Below are 12930 nucleotides of genomic sequence, written 5' to 3'. Positions count from 1 at the left end.
CATAATTATCACTACAATAGTCTAACAGTACTTGTACTACACCTTTATTAAAACTGAAACACCTAATGATAACTGGAGACATTTTAGTGTGACCATCATCAGAGGCATCACTTGCTATTGAGTAAAACATACGCTATCAAAGCAGTGTTTAATATGTTGAGTGTTGAGAAGTGTGCAAAAACTATTATGTTGCTTTTTTCCCCAAAGAAATGTTCTTAGCAATTTCTAAATCTGGATATATCATATGCACCAGTTTTGAGTCACAATCATAATAACGTTAAAGCACATTGTGTACTCGTAGAACATTGCGATACATCCCAGTCAATTCAGAAGTTTTAACTTTATCCTAATGCATGCAATTTTCCATTTTTTACAGAAAAATTAAGTTATTGTCTTGTTCTTGACTGAGAGGCTCACACTCTTTTTGTTTTCTTGCCCATTTGCATGTTTCGTAATTTCAATAAAGCCTTCATGACCAACAGACATGATGCGAAGAATGGCATATTCATTTCCCACCTTGAAATGTATACAAAATCACTTTTTAGTTCTGGAGATACTATCCCAATTTATTTCTCTTCTTTGGCCACTATTTACTTGTGAATCATATTCACTTTCTGAAATTTCCATTATCACTTACACACGCAAATTACAACAGATTAAATTAATGTGTGTAATGTAGCCAACAAATACAGCTGGAGCAACAACTGAAAAGCTGAAATGATTAACATTAGATGACTGATTATTTGAAACCTGAAAACATGTGCAAACAAAAAAAAATTTAACCCATTGTGCAGGACAAACCCAGTTCTGCTTGGGATGGTTTAAAATGTATCATAATATGGGACTGTCCCACAAAATTTGGGATGGGTGGTCACCCTAATGGCAGCATATCTATTGCAGTAAAGAATTCAACAGTATCTAGCAAGGTTATCATGGATTCTCAACTAGAATGAAAATTTCAAGACTAAGTTTCCTGATCACGCTCTTGTAATAAGGGAGACTTCAGCTTGCCAGGTATCGAATGGCAGAGTTATGTGATTAAAACTAGTGCCAGAAACAGGAACATCATCTCCGAAAATCACTGCCAGGGGATAGAGAACAAACTCAAGAGGGTAATGCCTCAGGCCTCTTAGCAGGAAACAGGCCTGAACTTTTCAAATCAGTTAATGTAGAGGAAGGCATCAGTGATCATAAGACTATGATAGCATCAAAGACTGCAGGTGTCATGAGAAAGTTAAGAACTGTAGGAAACAACTTTTGTATAACAATAATGATGGCAGAAATTACTAAGTATCAGAGTAGTCAACATCAAATACTCAAGACTGAGGATGAAGATGTGGAGCACAACTATACAAAATTCAAAAGCATTGTTCATTACACTTTACAGAAGTATGTTCCAAACAAGGTTTTAAGGTATGTGACAGACCCATCATAGCTTAACATGCTGACTGCCACATAGCTGCTGGTGCACACAGCAGAGGTTCACACCTAATGCTGTGTACTCACTGATGGCCACACACTCCCCTCTGTTTAGAACATGACGTCTTTGTCTGGTGTGGGAAAAAAAAAAAAAAAAAAAAAAAAAAAAAAAAAAAAAAAAAAAAAAAAAAATCAAAACTTTCTTTTATTTTTTCCAGATTGTCACAGTTACATTCAAACATTTGTATTTGTGTTGTCTAGCATTTGACTACATTGCCACTCTCCAACCATAGCCTAAAAACAATAAATAATTGTTAATATATTTTTTTAATTAAAAAAAATACATACCACAAAATTAAGCAACTGTCATAAGTGTAATATTACATACCTTCATCGTAAATGTTTACATACATTTCCACCAGTGCATTCAGTGCCACAACCATAAAATTTTCATGTATATAATGTGTGCTCATGCAAGATATAGTGACTTCACAAAGACAGCTTACTCTTCTTTACTTGGTTCGTGTGTGTGTGTGTGTGTGTGTGTGTGTGTGTGTGTGTGTGTGTGTGTGTGTGTGTGTGTGTATTTTCAGTTTCTGCATGTACTGTGTACTGATGGTTGTGTCGTCATTTCATGATTTTCCATGTGTGTACTGTTATTTGCTCGCTAAACCGTTCATATATATATTTCATGTGCCATATGAGCTGTAGAGATCCAAAACTTTTGTGTGCACAATTTATTACGGAGTCATTTGCCACAGCCAGCCGGGGTGGCCGAGCAGTTCTAGGCGCTAGAGTCTGGAACCGCGCAACCGCTACAGTCGCAGGTTCGAATCCTGCCTCGGTCATGGATGTGTGTGATGTCCTTAGGTTAGTTAGATTTAAGTAGTTCTAGAGGACTGATGACCTTAGAAGTTAAGTCCCATAGTGCTCAGAGCTATTTGCCTCATTTGAACTATTCAGTGGTATCCACCTTCCGTATGTCATATTACAGATATTTCATTAAAGTGTGTACAGTGTATGCTTGTTTATTTCTTACAAGATGAGTCCACAACATAGGGATCAAAGATTCACTTCGACTTTGTACACTTTTAATAGGCCATTAAAACAACATAATGTGCAAGTAGGAAGGTGCACTAAACTGGCAATTCCAAGAAAAATCACACAAGAGAAGTTTTGCACATCTATAACTTAACTTATGTAGCTGTGCAAAGTTGTTGGCTCTCAGAAGGCAGTGTGGTTAGCATTCGCACATGGAAAAATGGTTACGGATGAGGCAATGGTTCAAATCCTGTGAACATGCATTTTTTAATCTATTTTTTTTCAACACTGGTCACATTATTTAATTTTAATGATATATGAGAGGTAACATAATGATGAAAAAAAAAAAGAAACCACATGCATTTTCATGAATTTCATATTTGACTATTTACTACTTTTGATTAAATTTTCATGGATGAGGGACAGGAGAGCCCAAATCAAACCTCCATAAATAATAATGCGAATGGCCTTATTCAGTAATATAGTAAGTTACAATGTGCCATACGGCAAGGGTAATGTACAATTACTTGTTGAATGTGCTCTAGACATCTCACATTTCAGGGTGGTATTTGTCACACACATGGAAAGCAAATTGAAATGGCATCTACTACATCAAATGAACACAGTTTACCCACATTTGCAAGGAATGTTCAGAGTTTTTAAGTGAAAACACACGTCATTGACATTCTGAGAAACTTCCCTTCCTTCCGATAGTATAGATTAAAAATGAAGTTTAATGAGCACAAGTCGAACTGCCCTGTCATATGCAGTTATGTTAGGAAGTTTGAACACTAACCATTTGACCACCAAGAACTGTAACATGCGGTACCTACTCACAGATACGTAAGCCACATAACATACATGTAAAAATTTCTCTTGCAATTTTCTCAGAATTACCAGAATAGTGCACCTCACTAATTGCATATTATGTTGCTTTAATGGCCTACTAAAGGTGTACAGAGTTTGAACAAAATCCGCAATCCCAATATTGTGGCCTCCCCTTGTTAGTTCACACCTAAACTGCTTATGCAGGTCATATGAGTCAGTGAAACTTTGTATTGCTTGTTACTAACATTGGCCTGTTTCAGGTGCGCTGAGATATTGTATTCTATTTGTCATATGAATGAACTCTAAGGCTGATGATATAAATACTGCATCTAATGGTGAAACATTACTTCTATTTTATGTTCACTAGTGGATGCTATACTAAGCCATTTCTAATGTTTATCTGTGAGTTAAGTGAAGTCTTAAGAGCTCTGTACAAGTTACTGTTATGTTCAAGAATAAGTAAGTGTCAGGTTTAGTTATTTGAGCACAATTGAAAGTTTGCTTACTTCTGGATTCCTGTAATGAATAATTATCATGGTTCAGATTTATTAATTTGCTCACTGGCTTCTCTCTTCAGAACATTTATTGAAAGGCACTAAAGCCATAACACATGAGTCTGTTACATTTAACTTATTTTCCCTCTCCTATGCCAACCTCATGGTGTCTTCTATTACTTTCTCTCTTAACTTGGTGCATAACTTCTATATATAATTATACCCCATGGTAACTTTGGTATACAAAAATTATGGGGTTCCATTACGTGTCCCAGTGTCAGTCTGTACACTTTCTTTGGCCATAAGAATTTGTTGTTTGTTGTGGTCTTTAGTCCTGAGACTGGTTTGATACAGCTCTCCATGCTACTCTATCCTGTGCAAGCTTCTTCATCTCTCAGTACCTACTGCAACCTACATCCTTATGAATTTGTTAGGTGTATTCATCTCTTGGTCTCCCTCTACGATTTTTACCCTCCATGCTGCCCTCCAAAACTAAATTGGTGATCCCTTGATGCCTCAGAATATGTCCTACCAACCGATCCCTTCTTCTAGTTAAGTTGTGCCACAAACGTCTCTTCTCCTCAACCCTATTCAATACCTCCTCATTAGTTATATGATCTACCCATCTAATCTTCAGCATTCTTCTGTAGCACCACATTTCGAAAGCTTCTATTCTCTTCTTGTCCAAACTAGTTATCGTCCATGTTTCACTTCCAAACATGGCTACACTCCAAACAAATACTTTCAGAAACGACTTCCTGACACTTAAATCTATACTCGATGTTAACAAATTTCTCTTCTTCAAAAACGCTTTCCTTGCCATTGCCAGTCTACATTTGATACCCTCTCTACATTGAGCATCATCAGTTATTTTGCTCCCCAAATAGCAAAACTCCTTTACTACTTTAAGTGTCTGATTTCCTAATCTAATTCCCTCAGCATCACTCGACTTAATTCAATTACATTCCATTATCCTCGGTTTGCTTTTGCTGATGTTCATCTTATATCCTCCTTTCAAGACACTGTCCATTCCGTTCACCTGCTCTTCGAAGTCCTTTGCTGTCTCTGACAGAATTACAATGTCATTGGCGAACCTCAAAGTTTTTATTTCTTCTCCATGGATTTTAATACCTACTCCAAATTTTTCTTTTGTTTCCTTTACTGCTTGCTCAATATACAGATTGAATAACATTGGGGAGAGGCTACAACACTGTCTCACTCCCTTCCCAACCACTGCTTCCCTTTCATGCCCCTCAACTCTTATAACTGCCATCTGGTTTCTGTACAAATTGTAACTAGCCTTTCCCTCCCTGTATTTTACCCCTGCCACCTACAGAATTTGAAAGATAGTATTCCAGTCAACATTGTCAAAAGATTTCTCTAAGTTTACAAATGCTAGAAACGTAGGTTTGCCTTTCCTTAATCTAGCTTCTAAGCTAAGTCGTAGGGTCAGTATTGCCTCACATGTTCCAATATTTCTACAGAATCCAAACTGATCTTCCCCGAGGTCAGCTTCTACCAGTTTTTCCATTCGTCTGTAAAGAATACGCGTTAGTATTTTGCATCCGTGACTTATTAAACTGATTGTTCAGTAATTTTCACATCTGTCAGCACCTGCTTTCTTTGGGATCGGAATTATTATATTCTTCTTCAAGTCTGAGGGTATTTCGCCTGTCTCATACATGTTGCTCACCACATGGTAGAGTTTTGTCAGGACTGGCTCTCCCAAGGCCGTCAGTGGTTCTAATGGAATGTTGTCTACTCCCAGGGCCTTGTTCCGACTCAGATCTTTCAGTGCTCTGTCAAACTCTTCATGCAGTATCATATCTCCCAATTCATCTTCATCTACATCCTCTTCCATTTCCATAATATTGTCCTCAAGTACATCGCCCTTGTATAGACCCTTTATATACTCTTTCCATCTCTCTGCTTTCCATTCTTTGCTTAGAACTGGGTTTCCACCTGAGCTCTTGATATTCATACAAGTGGTTCTCCTTTCTCCAAAGGTCTCTTTAATTTTCCTGTAGGCAGTATCTATCTTACCACTAGTGAGATAAGCCTCTACATCCTTACTTTTATCCTCTAGCCATCCCTGCTTAGGCATTTTGCACTTCCTGTCGATCTCATTTTTGAGACGTTGGTGTTCCTTTTTGCCTGCTTCATTTACTGCATTTTTATATTTTCTCCTTTCATCAATTAAATTCAATATTTCTTCTGTTACCCAAGGATTTCTACTAGCCCTAGTCTTTTTACCTACTTGATCCTCTGCTGCCTTCACTACTTCATCCCTCAAAGCTACCCATTCTTCTTCTACTGTATTTCTTTCGCCCGTTCTTGTCAATCGCTCCCTAATGCTCTCTCCGAAACTCTAAACTTCTGGTTGTTTCAGTTTATCCAGTTCCCATCTTATTACATTCCTGCCTGTTTTCAGTTTCTTCACTTTTAATCTACAGTTCGTAACCAATAATTTGTGGTCAGAATCCACAACTGCCTCTGGAAATATCTTAAAATTTAAAACCGGGTTCTTAAATCTCTATTTTACCATTATATAATCTATCTGAAACCTTCAAATTTCTCCAGCCCTCTTCCATGTATACGACCTTTCATTATTCTTGAACCAAGTGTTAGCTATTATTAAGTTATGCTCTGTGCAAAATTCTTCCAGGCAGCTTCCTCTTTCATTCCTTACCTCCATTCCATGTTCACCTACTACTTTTCCTTCTCTTCCTTTTCCTACTATAAAATTCCAGTCCCCCATGACAAATTTTCGTGTCCCTTCACTTTCTGAATAATTTCTTTTATCTCATCATACATTTCATCAATCTCTTCACTAGTTGGCATATAAACTTGTACTACTGTGGTAGGTGTGGGCTTCATGTCCATCTTGGCTACAATAATGCATTCACTATCCTGTTCATAATAGCTTACCCGCACTCCTATTTTTTTATTCATTGTTAAACCTACTCCTGCATTACCCAAATTTGATTCTGTATGTGTAACCCTGTATTCACCTGACCAAAAGTCTTGTTCCTCCCACCACTGAACTTCACTAATTCCCACTATATCTAACTTTAACCAATCCATTTTACCTTTTTAAATTTTCTAACCTACTTGCACGATTAAGGGCTCTGACATTCCAAGCTAAGATCCATAGAACGCCAGTTTCGTTTCTCCTGATAATGACATCCTCCCGAGTAGTCCCCACCCGGAGATCTGAATGGGTGACTATTTTACCTCCGGAATATTTTACTCAAGAGAACGCCATCATCTTTTAACCATACAATAAAGCTGCATGCCCTAGGGAAAAATTACGGCTGTAGTTTCCCCTAGCTTTCAGCTGTTCACAGTACCAGCACAGCAAGGCCATTTCGATTAGTGTTGTTGATGTGCTATTCTTGCTACATTGTCATGTCTTCTGGTGTATTCTGCATTTGCTAGTATTGTACATCCATTTGTGATGTGATCTACTATTTGTAGTTTGCAAAGTCTGCATTTATCTGTTGTGGTATTGGGATCTTTAATAATTTTCTTGCTGTAATATCTGGTGTTTATTGTTAAGTCTTGTATTGCAATCATGAATCCTTCCGTCTCACTGTATATATTGCCTTTTCTTAGCCATGTGTTGGATGCGTCTTGATCGATGTGTGGCTGTGTTAGATGGTATGGGTGCTTGCCATGTAGTGTTTTCTTTTTCCAATTTACTTTCTTTGTATCTGTTAATATTATGTGCTCTAAAGGGATGTAGAAGTGGTTATGAAATTGCAATGGTGTAGCTGATGTATTTATATGAGTGATTGCTTTGTGTATTTTGCTAGTTTCTGCTCGTTCTATAAAGAATTTTCTTAAATTGCCTACCTGTCTGTAATGTAGGTTTTTTATGTCGATAAATCCCCTTCCTCCTTCCTTTCTGCTTAATGTGAATCTTTCTGTTGCTGAATGTATGTGATGTATTCTATATTTGTGGCATTGTGATCATGTAAGTGAATTGAGTGTTTCTAGGTCTGTGTTACTCCATTTCACTACTCCAAAGGAGTAGGTCAATATTGGTATAGCATAAGTATTTATAGCTTTTGTTTCTTGCTGTCAATTCTGTTTTCAGTATTTTTGTTAGTCTTTACCTATATTTTCTTTTAGTTCTTCTTCAATATTTGTATGGTCTATTCCTATTTTTTGTCTGTATCCTAGATATTTATAGGCATCTGTTTTTTCCATCGCTTCTATGCAGTCACTGTGGTTATCCAATTTGTAATCTCCTTGTTTAGTGTGTTTTCCCTTGACTACGCTATTTTTCTTACATTTGCCTGTTCCAAAAGCCATATTTATATCATTACTGAATACTTATGTTATCTTTAGTAATTGGTTGAGTTGATTTGTTGCTGCCAGTAGTTTTAGATCATCCATGTATAGCTGGTATGTTACAGTAATATTATATCCATAATTTGTATTATTTAGCATGTTGGTGGTGGTGGTGGTGGTGGTGGTGGTGGTTAGTGTTTAACGTCCCGTCGACAACGAGGTCATTAGAGACGGAGAGCAAGCTCGGGTTAGGGAAGGATTGGGAAGGAAATCGGCCGTGACCTTTCGAAGGAACCATCCCGGCATTTGCCTGAAAATATTTAGGGAAATCACGGAAAACCTAAATCAGGATGGCTGGAGACGGGATTGAACCGTCGTCCTCCCGAATGCGAGTCCAGTGTGCTAACCACTGCGCCACCTCGCTCGGTTTTAGCATGTTGGACAGTGGGTTCAGAGCAAGACAGAACCAGAAAGGACTTAATGAGTCTCCTTGGTATATGCCATACTTAATCTGTATTGGCTGTGATGTGATATTATTTGAATTTGTTTGTATATTAAGTGTGGTTTTCCAATTTTTCATTACTATGTTTAGGAACTGTATCAATTTTGGATCTACTTTGTATATTTCCAATATTCGTAGTAACCATGAGTGGGGTACACTATCAAAAGCTTTTTGGTAATCAATGTATGCGTAGTATAGTGACCTTTGTCTAGTTTTAGCTTGATATGTCACCTCTGGATCTATTATCAGTTGCTCTTTACATCCTGGTGCTCCTTTGCAGCAGCCTTTTTGTTCTTCATTTATAATTTTGTTGTGTGTTGTGAGAGTCATTAATTTCTGTGTAATGACTGAAGTTAATATTTTGTATATTATAGGTAGGCATGTTGTGGGGCGACACTTTGCTGGGTTTGCTGTGTCTGCTTGATCTTTAGGTTTCAGATAAGTTATTCCTTGTGTAAGTGTATCAGGAACTGTGTATGGGTCTACAATGTAACTGTTAAGTAATGTAGTTAGATGCGAATGTGTTGAGGTGAACTACTTTAGCCAGAAATTTGCTATTTTATCTTTTCCAGGGGCTTTCCAATTGTGTGTAGAATTAATTGCTCGCATGACTTCATTTTGCAAAATTATCACTTCAGGCATTTGTGGTATCATCTTGTATGTGTCTGTTTCTGCTTCTGCTTGTATCCACCGTGCATGTCTTATGTTGTACCGGGTTTCACCATATGCTGCTCCAGAAGTGTTCCATGTCTGTTATGTTTGGTGGATTGTCTATTTTCATGTGAGAGTTATCTATTGTCTGGTAAAATTTCATTTGGTTTGTGTTGAATATTTGGTTTTGTTTCCTTCTCTTTTCACTTTTTTTGTATCTTCTAAGTCGTTTGGTCAATGCTTGTAATTTCTGCTTCTTTCCATCTAATTGCTCTATCGCTTCTTGTTGTGAGATTTTACCTAACCTTTTTTAATTTTTTATCTGATATTTCATTTCTTATAAATTGTGTTAGCTGTACGATGGCTTTTCTCAGTTTTTCTATTCTAATCTGCAGCCTGTGTTGCTATGCTGGTTTTGTGGGTTTCTTCTGTGTGTTGGCTGGTTCTGATCTCTGCCTAGTGTGTATATTTAGTGTAGTGAGTGCTCCTATATAAACCAGTAGTTTTAACTCTTCCATATTTATTATTATTATTATTATTATTATTATTATTATTATTATTATTATTATTATTATTTTAATTTTCAAAAACTTTTGAGAATATGTACAACAGACTTTATACACACACTGTACAGGAAAACACTCAGTAGCGAACAGTTTGAATTTCAAAAATAACTCAACTAAACAGGCTATATTTCATTTGAGAGACAATATACTAGAATCAAATAATCACACATTACTTTAGTTATGAATATTTTGTGACTTGGCCAAGACTTTTGATGCAAAGGTTAAAATATAACAGAATAGTAGACAGCAGGTTAATGCTTTTTGTCTTATTCAAAAGACAAGACAAAGTACGTATCAACTGAATCTACTTGCAGTTTTAGAAGTTGCAAATTTTGTACTTTTTTTGCAGATACATGTGCACAGAGGACAGTGCTAGTGCCCGTACTGGAAAGGAAGCCAATGAAATGTTCAAAAATTTCAACAGAGGGTTCAATGCAAATACTCTGCTTCATATTTTGACAAGACATAAGTACATATAGCTTAGAATTTCTCACAGAACTCCATAAGTTATAAAAGTAAGTGTTTTTATGATTGCAGATAGATTACAATCTCAATTGGAAAACACAATGCCTAATATTAATTAAATGTCTTTGTCAGCTATGTTTACAGCACACATTACTGCTTTAGATGATTTAAAAATAAAGCACTAATGAATTATGAAATCACTTTCTGGGGAAATTCAAGTTTACAGGGATAGTATTTTCAGAATACATTAGTGAATCATAAAAAATATATCTGGTGTTAATCTTTAACTCTTCATAAAACTGGGAATTTTGGCAAGTACTTTACAATACATATATCCTCATTAATGTGCTTTATCACTTCCAATATTTCTCTATTTACAAAAAAATATAAAATGCACGAATGTAACACCATGACCAAAAACACCCACTCTAAAGACTCCAAGCTCAACATTAGTACAGAAAGGAGTCTGACACATGGCAATTCATCTATTCAACAATCTACCACAGGATGTTTAATGTCTTAAATCATACAGTGAAGTGAAAGACTGAATGAACCTTCTGTTGGGCAAATCATCCTCCTCAACTGGAAAGTATCATCAAAGAGACAATTACATTTAATGCTTTTCAGGTTAATTTATAATTACAATTAGCATAGTTATATAACAATATTTTATCATCTCAGTGCATTGCAATTCAATAGTTTTTTTACTTCGTTCTACATCTCTGCTCACCCTCCAGTGAATCTATCTAATATGGTTAATGTAATCCACTGCCTCTAAATGATCAAATAAGAAATGAAGCTTAAAACAACTTCTCCTCAGAGAGAAAGAGAAAACCTGAATTATGTAGTGAAAGTAAGTTTAAAGATAAACTGCTTTCATTGTTTAACCATTTTATTATTTCCACAGTCATTATACACAATTTTCTTGGAGATTACTACAAATATTATGTTATCACACAGTTGAAATAGTAACAAATTATTGTAGGTAATCATTTGTATCTAAACATACTGACAGAATAATATATGTGGTGCACTTGCACACAAGGAGATGTCTTCATACTGTTGTTCAGCCTTCAAAACTCTATCAATGATTTTTATTTTGGTTTAGGTTACGTAATGGTGGTACTATACTTTTGGACAGATAACAGAAAATTCACAGCAAAATTAAAATAAACCAGATTTTAGCTGCACATAGTCCTATTTGAAAAGCACACAAGTTCATTGAAGAATTATAGAACAGCAATATCCTTCAGTTACAGTACTTTGTACATCGGGTTCTTACAACAGGAGTATCTCCACTGTAGACAACAGTAAAACAACACCGTATTGGTTTGCAGAGATTCACACATACTGATATGTACAACAGATTGAAGAGTAGATGCCAGCCCACCACCATTGCAATTGACATTTTACTTCCAAATATGTAGGTCATCAATGCACTCTGATGTATTTACTTTTGTCAGGCATTAAGGTTCTTATCAAGATTTCATTTAAGACATGTCCTACTACAACTAATATATGCCTGACAAGTAGCCTCTTTCAGTTTTCATAAAAAAAGGAATTACATCTTTACACTGTGAAAAAGACAGTCACACAAAGATGAGCGCCAAAAAAAAAAAAATCTGGCCCCATAGTCTTAGAGAGACACCTGTTTGAACTACAGACATTTATGTTCATTAAATGAAAACTATTATCTTAAGCAAAAATAAAGTGATTATATGCCTACTATATTTTATATTTTGTTGATAAATATTGTAGTTTGTCAGTATAATTTATCTATATATTTTTGGTTCTTATGTGAGAAAGGAACTTCATATTTTAGGAAGCTAGCAGTTATAACAATTTTAATTAGAAGAGTTTCCACATCTGAAACCAATTCTGCACTACAGGATGGCAAAAATTTAACGATGACACTGTACTCCATTTCATTCACTTTGAATAAACATGAAACCATGTGAGGTATCACAGATTTAATAAAAAGTTCTACAATTATGCATATCAACCTACTTTTGCGTACACATGTCAGCAAGTAACTAACATTTAAAACATAAGCCTTCAATGAAAAAATCTAATGATAAATATTTCTTTACATTTAATAAGCAACATATCTTGAGACAGAAATATTAAGAACTAGTTCAGTCCTCAATTGTTGAATTAAATTCTGCCAGTTGATTCTTGACATCCTCATAGCTGACCAAGGACTGAAAGAAGAAATTTTATATTCACACATTAAAACACAGCATGGTATTTACCAACCTGTATCACTGAAACAAGATACAAAAGGCATTGTGTAATATAGAAATACTATGATAAAGTAACATTAGTAACCATTTACTGACTGCAGGAAGGCAATTGACGAATATAATAAAATTTAAGAATTGTATCCTATAAGAAATAACAAGGAGAATTAAGTGAAAATTCTTTTCTCTGAAGAAACAAATGTCCCATCTGTTTCTCTCATGCTGTTAGTCAAGTTACATGCATATTTTCCAGTACTAGCATGTTAATTTACTCCCAAGGCAGTTAGTATTACAAGTGCACATCCAAACTAAGTTCATGATTAGTTTCTCTCCACATGGCATGTGCAAAAGATACAGTACAGTATGTCTACAGCAGACAGTGTGTTTTGTGATGCAAGTTACATATTAACAACAGGTATACTGCAAAA

At 35.8% G+C, this 12930-nt stretch overlaps 1 protein-coding gene across 2 annotated transcripts in view; it reads right to left on the bottom strand.

Annotated features, from left to right (window-relative positions):
• Positions 1-10225: 10225 nt before the first annotated feature.
• Positions 10226-12930, bottom strand: part of LOC126299130 (gelsolin, cytoplasmic) — a 260550-nt gene continuing 257845 nt past the window's right edge. For both annotated transcript variants that reach the window (XM_049990876.1, XM_049990875.1), the window contains one exon: positions 10226-12463. In XM_049990876.1, coding sequence (XP_049846833.1) covers positions 12398-12463 — 66 coding nt within the window. In that variant the 3' untranslated portion in view covers positions 10226-12397. The remainder of the gene's footprint in view (positions 12464-12930) is intronic.

Source organism: Schistocerca gregaria, chromosome X (genome assembly GCF_023897955.1).
Source record: "Schistocerca gregaria isolate iqSchGreg1 chromosome X, iqSchGreg1.2, whole genome shotgun sequence".
In the NCBI taxonomy this organism is placed as follows: Eukaryota; Metazoa; Arthropoda; class Insecta; order Orthoptera; family Acrididae; genus Schistocerca; species Schistocerca gregaria.
Note: the sequence above shows the minus strand (reverse complement) of the source record. Positions and strands in the feature narration are given on the sequence as shown.